General features: G+C 42.6%; 1 protein-coding gene across 1 annotated transcript in view; it reads right to left on the bottom strand.

The window, feature by feature from the left end:
* Positions 1-79: 79 nt before the first annotated feature.
* LOC128875375 (paired box protein Pax-6) overlaps positions 80-21,583 on the bottom strand; it is a 59,353-nt gene continuing 37,849 nt past the window's right edge. The window contains exons 8-10 of the mRNA XM_054120898.1: positions 15,086-15,312; positions 13,436-13,692; positions 80-8,197 (exon numbers count right to left, since the gene is read on the bottom strand). Of these exons, the coding sequence (XP_053976873.1) occupies positions 8,109-8,197; positions 13,436-13,692; positions 15,086-15,312 (573 nt within the window). The 3' untranslated portion in view covers positions 80-8,108. The remainder of the gene's footprint in view (positions 8,198-13,435; positions 13,693-15,085; positions 15,313-21,583) is intronic.

Raw genomic sequence — 21,583 nt, 5'->3', positions numbered from 1 at the left:
GTGTATTTCAAAAAAAAATTGTATATACATATGGATGAAGGGTGGAAGGATGTAATTCAACGAACAAATAACAAGCGTCTTGCGTTGTCATTAAAATGAAATAACATTTATTGAATCGAGACAGTGACACCTAACAGTGGTTCTATATTCTACTACTTACAATCTTAAAGGTAATCACAGCAACAATATTATCTCCATTATTCACAACACTTACGTAGATTACTGTCGCAATAATATATTATTCTCGTTAATAAATTTGTTAATACTCATACACTGTATTCGTTATTAGCAATTATTATTACAGATAATAAGAAAACTTGCGTGACCACTTCCGCGTCACAGGTCGATTTACGAAGATTCGGGGACGCGAGTGATCGTTTCGATGCAACCTAGTCCGTTTGCAACTATATCGTTTATATAGTCATAGTAACCAAATACTGTCGAGGTTCAATACTGTTAACAAAACGGAACTGTCCAACGTTCTTTTTTCTTTTATTTTGAATACGCAGCCCGTTGTAATGAAAAAGAGAAGAGACAAAGTGTATCAACGTCAAAAAAATTCAACATCTAGGTGCACTCTGTTCGACAAACGTCAACGCAAGTCACTAAACTGCTTATCATCGGTGACGTCGGTTTTCTTCTCTAATAGACGATATCGTTCATCGAGCGTCTTCGTTCCCTTTCGACGATCCGAAAACAGACGTTCGATGAACGATTTAACGTATCTCCTTTAGAAATCGAAGGGTCAAAAACTGTAGGTGAACAACTCGAGGGCAGCCATCTTGTGCTTTGCACGTTAAGCTGGTCCAATATGGCCTACACTCTCGTTTCGACCGTGCTCCGAATGTTTCATACTGCAAAGAATCGTTTCAAAGTAACTCGAAGGAACGCAAATACGTCTTTTCACGAGCTGAACAGTAGGAACTGAATATCGAAGCTGGGCTCGGTGCCCTTTTGGTTCTCGGTGAGGGTGTCAACGAGGAAGTGGTACATGCGGATCCGAACGAAGTGTACGATCTCGAAATCGAGGCTCTCGAACGCTCGAGAAGCCAGTGTGCACCGCGAGAGATTTTCGCTCTCTTCAATGCGGTTTACTTTGTTTTTGTTTTCTTCCAAAAATATAAATTTACTAATGTACAATCCCCCGTTCGTCGTATGTGTTCGTGTTGTGGTATGCGTGTATCGATGGTTACGTTCATCGCGTAAAAAACGTTCAAACGAATTTGTACATATAATATCGCAAGACGCTGTGTTTTCCATGTGACAGCATCGCGACACGCGCGATACGTCGTTCGTTCGTGCCTTGTCTCGACGCAATCACACGTGATTATCCTATTGACTGCTGATAAATCTTTATAGTTCGGTTACAACCGATTTCACGCGACGGGAGAGATCAATCGCGAGGGGATCGACCCTTTTCCGCGAGCTGCTTGGCGGATGTCGGAGTCGCGAAATCTAATAAACAAGTGGCTCTGCTTGTAACATTCATTATACTTATGCGTGGATGCTCGTGGCGGTTTAGTCGTGGAGGGAAAAGAATGTGGTCGAAGAAGAGTCCTGGAACGGTCGGAACGACATAGGCGACATTTTATTCGAATAATAGATCACGTATAACATCAGCCTATAGTTGTTTAATATTAAATAAAAATTTGTTAAACTATTGTTTGAAGTCAATATAAATACTGCAGCTTTTTGAAACACACTTCCATGAATTTATACGCGTAAATTTACGTGCGAAAACCGTAGCAAATATTTATTTACACCCGTGTGTAGTGTACCGTTTATAAATATTTAAACAATACTGGAATCTACGTTTACAACCAATTCTATAGTTATTTTTGATTTTGTACGAACAAAAATGAATGCGTTTTGTGATGTTCGCGCATTTACAAAATAAAAAATTGAGAAAATCTATTTAGTGTTACCCTTTTCCCGTTCCGAAACCTGTTGATTGTCGATTCCCACTTTCTAACACTGGAAATGAAAAAATGACTAAATGTTCTTCGCGTGAAAAATGTAATCGTTGTACCTGGCGACACGCAGAGTTTGAATAATTATGAAGGGGACTGTGTAAGTACGTCGACCGTACGAAAATCTCGAGTGGTCTCTCGCGACAACGTTTGCGCGCCCTTCCGCCACCTCCGAAAATTTACTCTCTTCTTCCCTTTCTTTTATTGCTCACGCGATTAATTACGAATTTTATATCGCGCGAAAAGCCTTGTCTGAGGTAGTGCATATATATATCAAATTACCCTGTACTATAATTTTTCGCGATACTACGTGCGTACTCGCGCCGCGGGATATTCACCTTTTCGCGGAAACTTTTTTGCCTTCGATTGACCAACTCCACGAATCTCCATTCTCCAGAAAAAAATATTCTGTAGCTACACGTTGCTAGAAAGTTTCCTCTGCTTAAAATACTTGAAGAATTTTGAGATTAAGACAGCTATAAAACTCTGAAGAATATTTAGAATTAATTAGAATTTAAGTACAGAGTACTCCTAGAGAAAAAAGTTAAGCTTTAGAAATATTTTTATTTATTTTACGTCCTTATTGCACGAATTGTTAATAAAATAAATACAATAGATATGCAAGGAAGTGCAGATGGAGTGCTGTTATACAATCTTGACTTCAATATTTAAGCTTTTGTGAAGTGAAAAAGTATCCTATAATAACAGTAAGGAAAATAAAGGTTTGAACAAAACATTTCAACATTCAAATTTACCTACAAGAATAACAGAAATTAGACAACGAATCCATTACGCCGATACAGAGCTAAAGAGCTAATAAATTGCAGTTTAGAAGGGGATGAATCGCTCAAATCCATACAAAGTCATCCGAGTCCCTTCGCTTGATCATCGAATATAGTGGATCTCGCGACGACTTCTGGTTCTTAGATCCGTTCCAAGACCTTGCTTATGAAGCGTGAAACGTACATATTACCGTACGTGTTCGAGATGCAGTGACTCCGGGGAAAAACGATGAGCGAATAAATGGTAGGCTCAGGTCGCGTCAATAACACCGTACCAGCGAGAGAACAGTTTCGCGCGCTGTCTTTTCGCCACCCCATCGTTCGCTTCCGGTCCAAGGGAGAACACCGAATATAGGGGCAAAAAGTTCTCGTCTGTACGATCTTCTATGAAGTGGTACGATCGAACGGCACCGTAATTGCCGTTCCTCTTACCTACACAGTATATACAACAGCGTGTCGACGATTCTCTCTAATGTACATTACAGGCTAAGAGTAGTAACAAATGCTATTTTACAATCGAATTTATACACAAGATCGCCGTATTTGGATTCGTGAGCGCGGGGCTGCCCCAGACGACAACAACCCCCTCGAATCGTCGACGATTGGCTCGCGAGAGTCGAAACAGTCTTCCAATCGAAGCTACTCCGTGTTAACGACGAACCTACCATTGGCAGCTGAGAAGAATGCATTTGGAGAGAAAGGTGGGAAACACTCGGTTAGAAAACAAACTGCTCGCTGAAGAAATCAAAAGGGGCCCAGGTTTACTGGACTCCTCCTCACCGAGAGGAACTCTTCTCAACCAAAGGTAAGCAAGATTTCCTTCCAATAGTAAACAATAAATTCAAAGTACAGCAATTTCTTCCCCACCTTTTTACCATCCAATAGCAAACATCTATAAATCTCATTCTATAAATTGAAACTCTAATTCTCAATCAACGAGTAATAAATAAATAATTATTCATCTTTCATCCGTTGTTCGTATCTAGGAAAATCACTCAAGTAATTTTTCCCAATCTCTGTTCTCAGCTGCCAATGGTATTTCCTAGATATTCTCGTCATCGACGTCTTTTTGGTTTTCCGCGACCAGTTTCACGACGTCCATTATGCTCGAACGGCGATCGTTAACGACGATCGACGGCGACGATCCCGGTTATCAGCTACAGAGTGGATTGTCTTAATCTAGAACGGTGTAACGATCGTCTCTGCGCGTACTCGGGGAATATGTACAACGCGCGATGGGACGCGATTCCGAATCGTTGCTCGTCGCGTCCTGAACGTATGGCCGGCTCGACGCTTTGGAGAAACTCTTCTCTCGTCGAGGTAACGCGGCTGAGTCTAAAGCTACGGCCCCCCTGAACCCTTCGTAAAGTCTGCGGGAAAGGGAGTCGACTTTTAACGGGATTACGCGCCGAGTCGACTCCAACAACGCGTCATGCGTGAGCGCAGTGAACGCGATTGATTCCGAACACTGTTCGTTGAACGATCCACCGCGACGAGATGTATCGGGAAAATGCTGACCTGAGGAGACAATAACGGGTTATGATTATTGGGAACAGTGTGCGAGGCTTCTGTTATTTTTTTCGACAAATTTGTGCCTTCGCTTCTGCGTCAAAACATGGGAGATAGATTTTGTTTTGTTAATTTTGGAGGAATACTTCTTCCTGGACAAGGTAGGGTGCTTTTGAGAATTTTGTTGTTCAACACATTGTTGACCGGTCACGAGTTAACTCGTGTTTTCATGCCCAAACGTTGTTGACCGTGTAAACTCGTGTTTGCACTTGTATTATCTATTTCAATTGATGAAACCCAGGGCGATATAGAATATTGCAAAAGTTTTGCTCATCGTATTTAGTTCTCTCGGTTTTTGATTCTTGTTTGACAATAGAATATACTTTTCTCAGTATTTAGGTTTATATCACATCAATTACGAAATAATAGCCGGTGACATGAAATCGCTTCCGTGTAAAATTGCCAGACAACAATGTGTTAATAGAAATAATTGTATGTTGGATGCGCGACGAGGAAAAGTCTCATTTGTCGTTTGTGAAACAAAATGTTTACATTGAAGTTTTTTCCTGAACAAAACAGAGGCATTTAACAGTCTTATTGTCCTTTCAAAAATCCATGTGTTCCTTTCTATGTCAAAACACGGCTGACAAATTCTCTGTTATCTTTTGTGAAATACAATGTTTACCTTGAAAATTTTCCTCCAAAAGGGAGGCGTTTAACACTTTTGTTATTTTTTTCAAAACTCGTATGCACTGGAGTAAATTCTATTCAATTCTCTTAGCAAGAATACTTCTCATCTTGACCTTTTGTCGCGACCAGACAGAGCGGTTCTTTCCAATTTTGAATAAGATAAAATTTTGTTTCATCGTTTTTGATAAATAATTTTTACAACGAAACAAATGTTGGAACGGTTCGAAAGTTTCTAGGCGAAAATTCGATTGCTGCCACTTTCCTCCTGGAAAGAAGGGTGAAGTGTTTGGTCTGTAAGTGGAGCGTTGTCAGCCGACGCCATATCTGCGAACAAGCGTGATGGCCGGCCTCCGAAAAAAGCCACCCTCCCGAGGCAGCTATCAATCCCAGCGTTCCCTCCCTTACGAGGCCTGGCTCGAGCCACCCCACAGTCTCGCGAGAATATTTGCAGCGGGAGCCCGCCTCTCGTGTCCTCGAATCCCTCTGAAATTTCCACACGATTCGCGGCTGTTGCGGGGAGAAATATTCGTACAGGGTGTCTCGAAAATCTCGTAATGTCGCTACGAATTTGTGTGATAGATTTTCCATGAATGTACCCTCGACAAGCTGTACTATTTAGAACGTTTTGAATTGCTTTGAGTCTTAATACCAAAAGTGTTAAACATGAACTCAAGGAGTTACATATACCTAAACACTTCGATGAAATCGATCATTTACAATATTCAGAGTATAGTCACAAAATATAACTGAAAATTATATAATTCACAAAGTTTTGACATTTCAAGCGACGCCTTTTTCAAATCGATAAACACGATACTTGAAAAAAATATTTGATCCGTTATTTTGACATTTTTATGGAATACTCTGTCAACTTTTTTTTTTCATGATTGTCTTTATATCTTTCCCAAATCGAAAACCCGACAAACAGTAGACAGAAATCGATGTTTTCGATTTCAAAGACTGCTGTTCCAGTTCACCTAACAAATTTAAACTTTTCCGATCGTAGCTAACTAACTACGCTATTGTACCTTCGAAATTCGTTTGACTTTTTCGTTTCGCTCGAATCGTTCGTGTTTGCAGCGAAATACTGCCAGAAAAACATGTTCGATGACTATGCCTTCGACATTTTTATCAACCTCCCTTGCAAAACTTCGTTCAGTGTGCTTTTACGAAATAAGATTTGTTTTTTCGTAAACAAACAAAAATCACAAATTTTAATATTTTTTAAATGCCTTATTCAATTAATTGCTATTCCTTGGGTTCAACACTTCCCGATTATGTACTTTTAGGAATTCGAATCGTCGGTCTAATTTACATTTGGATCGTCCAACGAACACAGTTACTATGCGGCGAAGCTCGTTGCGTTCGTTTGTACAATACTGTCGTATATAGATGGATTATTATACCCTGCGTGACCCGGGTGTCATGCGTATACTTCTACGACCACCAGATTTTAATGTAAACCAAAAGGGAGCCTTTTGGTTCAAGCTCCACCCTCCCCGAACGGCCTATAGCTTCGTCGATATCCTGAGACGATTCGTGGAGACGTTTACCTTCACACGAGATGGACAATATCAATCCTTTGGAGACTCGAGTTAACAACAATATTCTGTAGTTCAAAAGTTTTAGGAAATTTCGACTGATGGAAACTTGTAGTTTATAAAATGGACTCTTAGATTTTAGTCTCGTTCGACTAGTTTCCAGTTTGCGTGATTTGAAATGAAATATTGCTTAGGAAGGAAAGTAGCCATCGAGTGACACGAATTATAGTTCAAGGTCTAACTCAAAATGTCCGTCTGCAAAGGGTCCACACATAACGCGACCAGACCACGGTGGACATCGTCCTCCTCATTAGTAGATCGTCTGTGAAAGCTTTCCAACGTATAAAATACGCCAGATTGCGTCAGTGTGCATGCATAAACAAACTGGCAGCATATTGCGATTACAATTGTTGATTAAAGGTTCTGTTGCACAAACTTCGCCGTCAATCGACTAATGCGGATCGATTCCGCGCCGTACTGGCCCGTGAAGTGTTAACACAGCGAATTCGTGACTAGCCACGAGAGACCTCGGAAAGCTAACCGCAAGATCGTCAGAGTTGCGATAGCAAATTCCGAACGCCTGTGTTATTGTTTTCCGGTCACCGAAGCTGGCGTCAGCAGCACCAGGGACGGTTGGGCGAAATTTGGCTCGACTCCAACGAGGTTAATTAATCGAATTAAAGAGGCTCGTTAACCTTTTTTTCGACTCCTGTTGCATTCGTTCTGCTTAACAGGTTTTTACCGACGATCCTTTCGATTCGCTCTTGTACTGGACTGCAGATTCGACTGGTTGCATAGGTAACTATTCCAAAATGGCATTACGAAACAGTGGTGTCCTTGTTTTTGAGTTTAATACTAGTGAGCAATATGTAATTGTCTTTAGACTAACTCTAAATGAAAAGTGATTCTTGAAATTGTGGATAAAGTGAATACAACACGATAGAGTCATTGAAAGATTGATAATTATGACTCGAGAAGTTGCAACGCACTCGAGACATATCTAGAACCGAGTTATAAACACGAATAACGAACCTCTACGTCACAAAAATCGACCCTGAGTACAAATCGCTCTACAAGCACTGCTGAAGCTAACTTCCGGTACCGTGCCACGATTTCATACCGCGTCTCCTAGATCAGAGATAAGCAAAACATAATGCACCACAAATAAAGCCAACGTACATCAACCTATTCTTGAAATTTACAAAATTAAACAAAGCAATTACGTATATTCTATTCCCCCTTGAAATGTTTGATCTAAACAATTTTGCCCATCTCGTCGAATCCTATCCTCGCCGCGAGGTGGCCTCCTCTCCTCGAACGAAGTGATGGAGGTCAACAATTCGTCGGACAAACGGCTAACCGCGATGGTAATCGTCGCGCTACGCGAACCATCTCTGGAAAAGAGCGTTCAGAGAGGATTGATCGGTTCGTTCTCACTCACTGGTGTCGGAGGTGTGCACGGGAGTGGTGGCCGGCGTGTGCGGGGGCTGATGTTGCGTTGGTATCCCTAGGGACGCCAGCAACGGCCGTGGCACCGCACCAGGGGTGGCTGTCGGTGGCGGCGGGCTCTCCTGGCCTACGAGCAAGCTCGCGGGCGGGAACCCGAAGAGCTGGGATCACTGGAGCCTCGGCCAATAGTTGCCTGCCAAGTCGGGAGTTTGCGACGGGATCTGCACTGGCACCGAGACTCCCGCCGATATCACTCCTGAAACAGAAAACATGTTCCTTTAAAGATAGATACGTTCAAGTTGAAGTCATGTTGAAACCAGTATAGGAACCCTTTGCACTCCAAGCAATTCGGCTAGATGCAGGTAGTCAACTCCAAGACCATTTTTCTCAGATTTCTGAGTCATGGAATGGCCACGGAAATCTCTTTGGAGTTTGTTAAATTATTCGATTCAAACTCATCATCACTGCTAGATTCTGCATTGTCAAGCTTTTCACTTCTTTTTTCCACTGTTCTTTTCAATATTTTACTTACGGTAACAAAATTATTTTTATTTAAAATAATACCAAAAAAACATTAACTGGGTTATTAATTTATTTCTTCTACAAAGTAGTGCACACGCTATTATCTTTCGCAAAACACTGCCGAGTAGAAGTACGTATTCTCATAAATGGGGTAAGAGTACAAGAAACGCGTAACGGTACAAACATCTGATGCCATTGGTGAACAATCGCTAAGGAAATTTATTTATTATTAAAACTTAATGATAAATTGTGAGCAGTGACACTGGCCGTAGAAGTAGAACGCCTTCAAATGCTTAGGCAGTACAGGTGGCCTTAGGAGTGCAAAGGGTTAAACTTGAGGTTATTTTTTAGAAGCGGATGACGTCGATTCTGCTATTATTTGCGAAAGTATAAATATGAAAGTATTACTCAACCACCATTCAATATACTTTAAACATTTCTCAAACCTCTGCTCGTAGTGTTTCGTTAAGATTCATCCGTTAACACTTGATCTCGTTGCGTAAGCGATACGTCGAGAGGCAGTCAGACCTCGCCACTTAGCAATGGAAACGACGACGGGACATCCTCGGAGGTGGCGGTGGTAACGAGCGCGGTGAAAGTCCCGGCGCTCATGCACGTAAAACGATTATGATGGATAAGTTGCGGCTCGTTCCGAGCGCGTAAGAAGCGCGAAACCGAGGAACAGCGAGGGTGGGGATGAAGGGCTCCAGAACGAGGAGTGGAAGTACGAGGCGGACGTTAAAAGCGAAAGGAAGGAGTGCAACTCCAGTCGGGGCAAAACGGGGAGGAAAAGACAAGAGGAATGCCAGCGCGTGTTCCGCAGTATTCCACCATTCTACGGCGTTCCGCTCCATTCCTGTAGGTACGCCGCGCACTCCCCGTGTTTCCTCCCCTTTGGGTTCGCACGTTATTGAGCGCTCGCCCAGCCGAGGCGAGACCCAACCCATCCACATCCTCTGTTCGCCCCCTGTATACCCTGAAGAGAGGAAGAACCGGCGCGACAGGGACGCCGCGAACCTCCCCCAACGTGGACGAGAGAGACGGATCGAAACGAAGGGAGGAGATAGAGTCGGGTACCAGGAGGTTCAACCCTCCGCAGTTTTCGTTAAACGAGAAGGGGCTCAGGGACAGAGAGTGCGGGGAAACGGGAAAGTTGAAGAAGAATGAAGGGACAGCGCTGGATGAAGAAAGTGAGAGTGAAGAAATGGGTTTCATCGGCGGACTTGAACGCGAACGAGCAAAAAATTGGATCTATAGGGTGTTACAAAAAAAAACATTAAATATTTATATGGTATATAGAACATACTGTACTGAGTAAAAAAGCTTTAGTAAACATAGGTCGAAATGTCAACCATTTCTGAGATATAAATATTTCTGTTTATTATTGTCATAACTGACTTACTACTGAATGTTCGATGTTTACAGAAGATTTTCCACGCGTCTACCTCCCATTTCTTTTACAGAGTTTCGATGCCAAGGTGTGAGTGAGCCTGTTTCACAAAGACGTTGGTGAAGTTTTTGAAACAGCGTGTGAGAGGAAACCCTTCGATTAGGAAATTTTTCCATGTAAAGACGTCGTGCAGTTACGGTACATCCATTAGCACGACCATGCATAAAATGCATATCTGCCATTTCTTCGTTCGAATAATACGCTGACATTTTCACAATACTTCGTAACTGTGCAATATCTACAATCGCCGATCCACAACTGATTGATTCTCAATGAAATCTACTGTCGGCACTTGAATAAGAACATTCAGAACGCGGTTTATAAACACTAAAATAAACATCGCATGTGATGAAGCAAGTAAGTACAACCATGATACTAGCAAACAAAACTGTTTATATCTCAGAAACGGTTGATCTTTCGACCTATGTTTAGTAAAGCTTTTTTACTCGGTACAGTGTGTTCTATATATCATATAAATACTGAATGGTATTTTTTAGCACCCTGTATAGTAATCTACGAAGACTAGAGAAAACTTTGGAGATCAGGAATTAAAAGATTACAGAGATTGTTTTGTCTGTGTACTCTTTTTCACTTCGAAAGCATAGAAAATATTTCTCACCCAGCTAAGGGCATGACCCATGTTCATCCCCTGTGTTCACCCCTGTACGTCCCGAAGAGAGGACGAGCAAGACAAGGATGACTATAGGGTATGCAAGAGATAGAATAGGGTACCTGGAGGCTCGACCCTCCGCAGTTTTCGCTAAACGAGAGGAGAGCCAGGGACAGAGGGTGGAAAGTTGAAGAAGAATGAAAGAGGAACGGAGAAAGTGAGAGCCGAGAAAATGGAAAATTCACCGGCTCTCCGCGACTACTCGTGGTATGGGTGGAAAACCACCGAACATCCCATTCTTCGATTCAGCCCGCTGGCGCCATGCGAGATTTGTTTTAAAATCCTTTTACAATTCCATGGACGAACGTTCCCACGTGCTGCGCTGTCTCGACCGACCGCTTTCGCCTAACTTCTCGTTCCCCACACCTACGAAACCCCCGACAACCCTCTTGGTGCCTAGAGCCGCTATGTAGATTGCGTGTAAAGAGGTTCCTGGGGTAATCCTCGACGGTTTATTTCACTCTCAGCACCGCGGCAGGACGAAAAATCTGCGAAGGAAGTCGATCGACTTCGCGGTCAACTCGTTTCCTGAGAAATTTTTATGCTGTCGCGTTGGTAGCCAGTCGAATCGAGCAAAATTGCGGGTTTCTTCCAACACTTTGGAAAGATGTTGGATTTAAAAGCATCGTTATCGATTTGTAGTTCCTCAAAATGACTCTAAAACGAAAAATTGAAATAATGACTAATACCTCGTTTCAGAATTCCAAATTATCATCTTTCAATCCGATGTTTACCTCGACAACCTCGATGCACCATTTGGCGTTATTATTCCAACCATATTCGCGTGGCTCGATTCAAATGAATCGTTCCGTGTAACGAACACTTGCATGATGGAAAAATAAACAAAAAAAAAAGTGGAACGAGTAGGTCGTTACAGGAACGCGCGAAATTTATTTCTGTTTTTCCGCGTTAATCGTGAATTTCAGACGCGTCTCCGCCCGAACAAACTTCCTTGCGCCCATTAAACGTACTTCCACTTGTGTCGTTTGCCACGGTAACTACATAGTTCTCGCGACGACGCGCGTGTTTTCCTTTTTCATCGTCTGGCTCTGGCTGTGCGCACCGAATCAACCGTAGTACGAAGCACCGTAATCAACTGAGAGTTTCAATGGTACAGAACGAGTACTTTACGTTTGAACGCGAGCCTGTGTTCCGCCAACGACACGTGTCGAGCAGCACAAACACACGCCGCATGAATCGAAGTTTCCCTCTTGCTCCTCGAATGTATATCGGTGGCTTGTATTTAACGAGAGTGGTCTCTATACCTTGAAAACTTAAGGAAAAAAACGAAGAAGCTCTTGAAACGTTCAACGAATGAAGCATCATATCTTAAAGTGCGTACTTGTCAGCAAAGCGAAATCAACGACTATTCTACGTTTTGTCGAATTACTTTACCCATAGTTTGAAACTTAAAAATTTGATGATACAGGAAGACACGTTATTACTCGATACTTCGACATTCTTTTCTAATAATATTTTTTTTCCATTTGTTTTTCTACAAATTACAGTACACCCTATGTAGTTTAATCATCGTAAAAACGCGAATAACGAGCCAAGAAGCAGCTGCCAGCGTAAATCGGAACTAATTGGCACGACACCTTCAGACGGTCTCGAGAAGAGCATGTAAAGCCCTTTTCGCACCATCGCTTTTTTAACCCTTTTTCAGCCAGCAAAATTAACAGCTTTGGAAAAGGGTTTTAAGCGGTTTAAAATTTAATTTTAAACTTTAAATCAGTGTTTCAACGACTAGGCGACGAGACTCCGGTGATTCGAAAAAAAGGTCGAGATTTCGTGAAACAAAGTTTGGAAAATATTGGCTTAAGGGTACTCGTACTTACACGAAGGCTCTACTACATTACGTGTATATTTTCCCGCTATGGTTCAACCGAGAGTTAACGTGACACAGAGATTAAATTTCTGCAACATGTTCACGACAACATGGCATATCGTAAAGCCATATTTTCCAAAGCAAACAACTTCAATCGTTTACATATACAGGGTGCCCCGTAAATGGTGGTACAAGTATGGGGTGATTCTACGTGAAAAATTGAGTGGAAAATGTAGAATTAAATTTTGTCATATTACGCTTTATATTCGAAAAAAAAATAAATTAAAAAATTTTTCAAGTACGTGTGTACTTGATTTAGCTTCAGTTCGACGAATTTTACTATCTTACTGTTCCGAGTAGGAGATTACTTCCGTGCTTGTTGCAATGTTTACAAATATTGTCGACATGATTGTCAAACATTGTCTTACATCGATTTTACTATCTTTTTATGTTTATCGAATAGGACCTTTCCGAAATACTGTGCACAACGACACATTGGAAAACGTTCGATGCAATTTAATAAGGAGACAAGAGTTATGTTTGCAACAACGAGGACATCACTCCGAACAGTTCATAAATTAGACGAATTCTGGAAATCTGTTCCTTGATCCATTGCCAACGTTTACGAATAAGAATAGAGGTGGTCTACAACGAAATCCGTCGAGCTAAATGATCCAACTGCACGCGTCTTCGACAAATTTTCAAAGATCTTTTTGTTCCAAAATAAAGCGTCATATGAAAAAATTTTATTCTATTCAATTTTTCACGTTGAATCACTCCCTACTCGCTTGTACTACCAGTTATGGGACACCCTGCACAAAACCATCGAATTGCTGTATTCAGTATTTAATGCCCCGCAACCAAGGCTCCAAACCTTCAGCAAGAGACCACCAGAATTGAAGGAACAGGTTACTTTCCTCGTTATCTCCGCGAACGTGCCTGGCAACCCTCAACAGCTCGTTGCAGTTATCGGCCTTGAAGATTCGACAAGAACAAACAAACAAATCTTTAAACGTAAACTCACCAGTGGCGGTCGAGGTCGTCGGCTGGTAGGGCGCACCACCTGGTCCTGCAGGTTGTCCTCCTGGTGTGGTGGGGGTGCCACCATGAGAAGTCGGGATGCCGCGATGGGGTTGCGAGTGCGCGGCGGTGCTGTGCGCGTGGGAGTAAGACTGCGTCAGCGAGTGAAGTGGCTCGTGGAACACGTACGCCGGATATCCCTCGGCGCGTTGCTGAAGACAGCTTCCACCCATTGACCCGCCCAAGCTGCTTGACATCGAGCTGCGAGGAGAAAACGGATCCCCATCAGGAGGAATGCTAGCAGAAGAGGGCCAATCTCTGCTGATTCCGCGCGATCCCGGAAGGACCTCCACTGAACGCGACTTGTCCACGCGAAAGAGTAAATCGAGGAATTCTTTTGGGCGACGTCCCACCCTCTTACGACACTCTTTGACTCTAATTGTCGTTCTACGATACAGTTTTGTTCTAGGTCTGCACTTTTTACTTTAGAATCGTCAGAATTGGAATTGAAGTATAAAAAGTATTAGAAATGGCTGAATTCATAGTGGTGGGGTAGTATTGGGTTGTCTGGAAGTCAATATCGCGGTACAGGTCTGAATATATCGGAATGTTTGAAAACAAATAACATGTATAGATCTCTTAAAAGATGGAAAGGTTATGGACCAAAATGGTACCTACACTCAGTCTCATAAGTATTTGTACCTTCTATGTTCATTGAAGAAGTTGGTCTAAATTAAATGATAAATGTGATGTTTCCAAATACATTTTTCATTATAAATATATACATGGGTAAAGTGTATTCATGTACATATTTATAATGAAACATTAATTTGGAAACATCAAACCTATCATTTAATTGAGACGAATTCTTGTAATAGACACAGATGGTACGAATATTCATGGGACTGTCTGTATGTGATACAATGAATATATGTATATTAAAATTCAAATGTGCCTTTGAATTTTGTTTTTAAATTGCCACGAACTTCCTGGACAACCTAATATTTTGGCCTTCCACTTTTACGTTTCAGTATAGAGTCAGGATTGCAAGTGGAACTGCGCTAAACTCTTGCTTAAAGTGCAGAACGAGTTATCGATTTAAAAAAAAATTTATAGATCACTGATGGCTCGGTGTTACCACTAAATGAAAAAGTAATGAAGTAATGGCTACTGCAGCATTTACATATTGGTGTCACATATTGGCGTACTTCCAATATATTAATACACTCGTTTCAAGTTCGAAACATCAAATGAAATTAGTTGCAAAAATGAAATCGGTGTTTCCAGCCAGGTTTGCTGACAAGTTCACCAGCGAAACCTGATTGCAATGCCTATTTAATTTTTGCAGTCCATTTCATTTAATGTTCCAATCTCCGACCGAACGAAGTAATGTACTCGATGTATGCGCGTGCTCCTGGAATCGCTTTGCCAATATATTAATGCAGGCTTTTAGCTAATAGCCCAGATTTTTGTTATTGCAACGAATGTTTCAATGGAATTTTTGTCACCTGCACGTATTCATACATTTCCACTTGCACCCCTTCGAACTATAAGACGAGGTCCGAACTCTCGACCAGGAGTTGCGTTCTCAGGGGTTGCAACCCCTGGTTGAGAGGTTGTCCTGGAATGAAAGCATGGTAGAAGAGTGATTTACCTGTAGGTGTCGGGCATCGTAGCGATCGGCTGCGGTATCGACGAGTACATGGCGTTGAATCCAGCGTTTAAGGGTAACCGTGGCGTGGCAGGGGTTGCAGCCGGTGGCGCGGTGCTGCCGCTACCCCCGCCGCTTCCTCCGCCGACTACCTGATCGACGGCTGCTCTCCTTTGGTTCCGTAATTTCTCCTCTCGACGCCACTTCGCCCTCCGATTACTGAACCACACCTGCAACCGACGCAATGACGGTGCTTTTGTCACGATAAGGGCGTCACTCCGCGCGATGTATTCGCATTATCCGCACCTATCCATCCTCGCACTCTTGCCCGTTCATTCTCCATTCCCACTCGTGCAACCTCTTTCATTCTCCTCCCCCGACCTCCTATTCTCTCTAACTCTCGTCTCCGAACTTCTTTCTTCTCATCTCCTCTTTTCTCGTTCGCTCGTGCGTCTCTCTCTCTCTCTCTCTCTCTCCCTCTCTCTCTCTCTCTCTCTCTCTCTCTCTCTCTCTCTCTCTCTCTCTTTTTCACACACACACACGTACACACGCTTTTCTCTCTATTCTCGTTCATCCACGCAACAGCGTGAAATCTAGAGTATGTACTTTTTCTACCCCCGCAGGAAAATCCACGCAGCGGAGTTTGCACGAGACTCTCCTGCAGTTTGTTAATTGCGATTGAGCAGTTGTCGGACGGGGAATTGAGTTACTCTAGCTGTATTCCCTCCACTCCCGTTTCATAGATTCTCTTTTTCATCCTCCGCGCTTGTTCCACTCCCGATGGCGTACCTTTCGACGAATGACTTCCAGCCGCGGAGACGAGTTAGACTTGGAATGGGGAAACGCACTGCCTAGAGGCCTTTTTGCGCGTAGTTTGTTAATTATGCGTCTTCTTCGTTCGTAAACCGCGTGCTTGTTTTAATCAAGTTGAATTAAATTAACAAAAGCAGTATGCTAGGAAGGAAAGGTGAATTACTCTTTAGTCGCCCAACCAACTCCCTTGGAAAATATAATTTAACCCTTTGCGGTCGATATCCCTATAGATGAGACATTCGCAAGTTGCCGTGTAAGTCAGGGCCGTGCGGAACCTTCAACGTCATTCAAAGACATTAGATTAAATAATCAGCTTCATATAATTCGTTCAGGAGGCAAGAAAGACTGTGCAGTACATTCCGACAGGAAAACTCTAGAAAAAAGACGACAAACACACACGTTTGGATATCACACACTGTGATACTTCTACACGAAAGCCAGGACTTCATATCGATGATCGTTTTGCAAATTATCATACTTTAGAAAATTACAGAAATTACAAATTTTGTATCTTTACGTATTATAAGTAGTATTAAACACAACAAATTCTGTGTGTTTTAATATCCATATATGGACTTTAAATCCTGTACGCAAAAGTAACTGAGAAACGCTAAATTTGCTCCGACTTGCTGGCACTCCCAAGAGCGAAAGCTGCCAACCGTAAAGAGTTAATATTACGTGGTCACAAATAAGAATTGTGCTTCTCGTGGAATGTCTATTCGACTTCAAACTTTAATCTCCCGTATTAAATTAAATTTTCTGAAGAATGTCAGCGAAACCGCCAGAACGTAATTTTCCGTTTCCTTGCCTTTACCGGAAATAAAGTTCCAGCGACCACAATTCATTTAGAAAATTGTCTTCGAAGGGAATGCATCATTGGATAGTAATTCGATCAACTGTAAGCCAAAGTTTGGATGCCTCAGATAAGATTTCCCAAAGATATCTCGCGCGAACACTAGAAACGTTGCATGGACCATAATAACCCTGTAGCCTCGAACAGAAAATCGAAGCTTAAGTTCTTTGTCGCGCTTCCACGGATTTCCTGATTTCGAAGATACCTCGTTGCGATAAGAGGATTCTCTCCCCCTTCGATACGTCGATTTCCCCTCATTCCCTAAACCACTCGTGACGCAAACTCCGGATTACATTGTAATTTTTCGTCCCGTAGAAATGTGCCTTGCATCCGAGTATAGGGAAAGTTTTATCCGAATAACGCGTAACAAATGAAAACGTAAATAATAGATGTGCACGCATATATTTAATTTGCATTATCGTAGATGAGCTGTAAATTATTAAATTGAAAAACGTGCACATTTAATAGGACATGTAGAGTACGGTATAAACAGTGCCGGATTTACTATAGGGCTAAGGAGCCTATAGCCCCGGGTCTCGTCTTCAACAGGGCCTCATATTTTTCTCTTCATTTTTTGGTCATGTAAAATAATTTGGCAATTCATAACATGCGCTAAATAATACATCGATTCTCGAAGAATTTGAATATGTTCTGTCGATACAGATTTACATCGATCTATAATATTAAATGAAAGATTATCCTCTCTGGCCTCTTTCTTTCTAGAAAATGATTTATTAAGATCTTTAGATTTTAACGATTTAATAATGAATTTTGCAAACATAAAATGTAGAAAAAAACTATTTTATTAAATATAAATCGATAATTTTAATGGTAAATGTAATGTTTTCATTGTATAAATAGTGTGTATTTATATTCCATGTATGTATGTATGTGCATGTATATACATATATGTATATCCAATCACACTGACTGAAAGGGGCCTCTACTTTATTAGTCCTGGACCTCTTCGAACGTAAATCCGGCACTGGATGTAAATTATCTATATATAATGTTCACGAACATGCTGATTCTTTATATTTTTCTCATACTCAATACTTAATCCCTTTCTGTATCTTTACAACCCTGATACAATACGGAAGTGTTATTATTTCTTCTTCTTTTATTGTCCACGATGACATAAACCGCTAGGGCTTTGCTGCTGAGATACGGTCTATTGTCAAGTATCGCACAGTGTTTTCTGCAGTCTATTGTGCCAAGAAACGCCTTGTTACGTGACATGTATCCAATATTACAGATCTCTGTTAAGTACAGTGCGTTCAACCCCTTTACTCCTTTGCTTGTCTTTTGTGGAATAATGCCAGTTTCAAAGTTTACATGGACACTTTCTATAGCTAACAAGTGTTCTTAATTTTGTTTATCAATTCCATACATGTGGTTAATATAATCTTGAAAGCTTCATTTGTAATCGATGTATGAAGGTTTCTTTATTCCAACATCCGTTTGTTTCATAATGAAACTATTCACGATTAATTGTTAGATCTGCGGCCCTTATTAGACTCATTTACGAGCGAAAAAACGCAGGCGTCGACCGTTCCACCGATGCTCGACGTTCACAGCGATAATGAGAACAACGATAGAAAAATTCGATGGCCAACTTTTTCAATTACCGTATCCTCGACGGCTGACGAAACAACGCGCGAGAGGACCCGCCACCAGACATTGTTTTCCGACCGATTTTGTCGGCTAATTCGTGCCCATTCGCTCGCGTCATCGACGCACAAAAGGGAAACGACGGGACAGTGAACTGAACGAGCAGGCTCGAGAGAGAGTATATGATTTTCGAGAATGTGTGAGTTGTGTCTGCTACGAAGAAAGGGGGTTAAAAACAACTACTTTTTCTATATCTTCTAAAATTCATATACTCTAGTCACATCCCCCAATTTGCTAAGTCTCTGAAAGGTTTCACCTAGACCAAGGCGCGCGCCGCCAACCCGCGGCCCGCGAGATTCATCACATTTTTACAAAATATATTTATTTTATAATGGCCAAAGTAGTGAAAACCAATGTATTATAGACGTACATTAATTTTGCATCTATATATTCACAAATTAACTGTCAAAAGTATGAAAAAAAAATTAACTTTGATTTTACAATAATATTGCCTACCAGAAAGTATTTTCACGAAACACGGTCGAAAAATGCCAAGGGGTGCGATCGCGCCCCGTCGATTACGTTGTCGAAAAAAGCTGAAGAGATGAAGAGCAAACAAATGTCTATAATGGGTCTAAATCTAATATGGGGATACATAATTTTATATGCGGCCCGCGGAGTTATGATGCATTTTGAAAGTGACCCGCGAACTCATTTGGATTGGCCACCCCTGACCTAGACAGTACCAGGAGAATCAATTTTCCCACTAATATTCGCCTTTTCCAAAATTTTAAAGAAGCTTTGAGCTAACAGCCTCTGGACCTCGAAAGTCCAAGTACAGCACTGATAAGTCCCCGAATTCTTGAGAGCAGGCCACGCATATTCGTCGATGAAGGAATATTCCGGAGATTATTTCTCGTCCGCGGGCGCAACTTGATCTTGAACACCGCATACCCGACGGCCTCCAAATCGAATCAAAAAATAAATTTCGTCTCGCCAGGGCTACGTGGCAAATCGCGTTCTAGCACCCCACCGAATATCCACCATTCGCCCGCAGCGGGTTCCTTTCGCCCAATACCGTCGTTCCTCGTAAACTCGTCCTACCGCGTCCCGAAAACTCGTTTGAATCGATCCATTCGGAATTCCACGAACCGGCTACACTCCCGTCCCCCTCTGTGGACGTACCATCTACTTTGATTGGCAATGTTTAGAAGATGGCGTCGCTCGCGAATTTTAAGAAGATCGTCCCCCGCGACGAAACTTCCGCTCAGGATTTTCGACGCTTTCGACTCTTGAAACTCGCCGTCATAGGAGAACTTTCGTGTTCTTGCTTCGTCGCTTCTTTAGGTTTCGTAAACTATCTATTAACTGCGTTTTTAACACTATATGTTATCAAGATGACTCACATGTGACGAGTGGGTTTGAGATTTCAGAGTTCGAGTATAATGCAGAATTCAGCACAAGAAGATCCAATAGGAGAGGTCACCGAGGAGAGGAAAACTTTTTAAACTCGTTTCGTGCAATGCCGTGGATCAATTGTAGGAGAAGATTTTTCGTTGGCATACTTCTTATCTTGGATTTAAAAAGAATACTTTCGAGACTTTAGGACTTACGAAAGATGCTTCTACGATATAACGAAAACGGCTGGAAACTCGAGACGCCACAGCTCGAGGAAGATGAGTTTAGAATTGAAGGGAAAACAGAAATTGGAGTTGAATATAGGAAAACTTTGAGTTCTGTTTATATTGATCCATTGCGAGATGCTTCTTGAAGAAGCGTGTCTTACATTCGTCGATCAAGAACTTTGGTGATTCTAGGGTTGAGCCAAACATCTCTAGAATTTAAATACTTGGGCCAACAGGGACAAAGGAAATTTCCTTGGGGGAGATTCAAGAATTTTGAAAATTAAAATCATAAGGAACAACTGGAACAAAGGACCTCGTTCAGCTTACACACCAACTTCAATCGTCCAAAGATATTTTCAAATTTGAGTTTCGTTTGCTTCAGTCAACCTTCCAGACTCTAAAATCGACATCCCTAAAATTAGAAGGAAAATACTTTCATACAAGAAACCTTCTTCAACTGGAACAAAGAACCTTGTTCAGCCTACATACCAACTTCAATCACCCAAAGAAACTTCCAAATCTGAGTTTTGTCTGTCCCAATCAACCTTCAAGATTCCAAAATCGACATCCCTAAGATTTGAGGGAACAGCCACCCAAGAAACCTTCTTTACCCTCGTCCCCAAACAACCAGAGCTGGCGATCCAGTACTTTGGTAGCATCGTCCTAGAAATGCAGATGTATCGGTGGGATCGGCCATCGCGCACATGGGTATTCCCGTCCATCGCCATAGATGATAATCGGGGCCGGTGGTGTTGGCGGCGTGGTGAAACTCGTGCGAGTATCCAAGGTATAGGTGGAAAAGCGAGGAACAACCAATCAGAGGGCAACCTCCCTGGGGACTCGACGTTGCCATGGTTGCGTTCGAACCCTCTTAGGCCGTCTGCTGGGATCCCTCACGGCTCGGCTCGGGATATGCCCCGTGTGCCGTGGCGTTTCGCAGCGTGCTGCGGTGGCGAGTCCGCGCCACGCCATGTCCTGCCACGCCACGCTCCGCTTTGCTCCTGCGTCTGTCTGCTGGTTCGTTCTCCTTCCTTCCTCCGTCTGTTGTGCGTTCGTCCGACGACGGTCGGGTCCGGTGGCGGAGTGATTCCTTTTACCCTCCCTTTCGCCCTCTGTGCCCTGTCTCGCTCCTTCCCTCTGGCACCCTTCCTCTCTTCGCCCTCTGCTATGCTCCTTCTCCCAGCGTTTTGCTCTCTCGCTCTCTCCCTCCCTCTCTCTCAATTTCTCTCGCTCCTGCTCTCAGCCTTTGCCTCTCGCACCGGCACTCCCGGTTTCCTGCACTTAGCAAGATCAATACCAGCCAACGAGGCTTGAAAACATGCGTCAACATGGTCTTGCACTGTTTGTACGTCCACATAACGCTCAGCGCCCGGTTACTACCACCGACACGAAAGCCCGCCGGCCACTTCACCACCCCCTATCGTCGGGCCAGGTGAGGGAGGGCGGCGGGATAGCAAGAGGGCCGAACAGGGTGAGCCAGCGGCACCGCCGCGGCCAAACAATGTTCGATAAGGCTGCGTACATATTAGCTCGCATAACCGTGCCCGTCACCCCCGACGACAACGGCTCGAGCAGCGATGTTATATTAATTAAACGCTC

Source organism: Hylaeus volcanicus, chromosome 4 (genome assembly GCF_026283585.1).
Source record: "Hylaeus volcanicus isolate JK05 chromosome 4, UHH_iyHylVolc1.0_haploid, whole genome shotgun sequence".
Lineage (NCBI taxonomy): Eukaryota > Metazoa > Arthropoda > Insecta > Hymenoptera > Colletidae > Hylaeus > Hylaeus volcanicus.
Note: the sequence above shows the minus strand (reverse complement) of the source record. Positions and strands in the feature narration are given on the sequence as shown.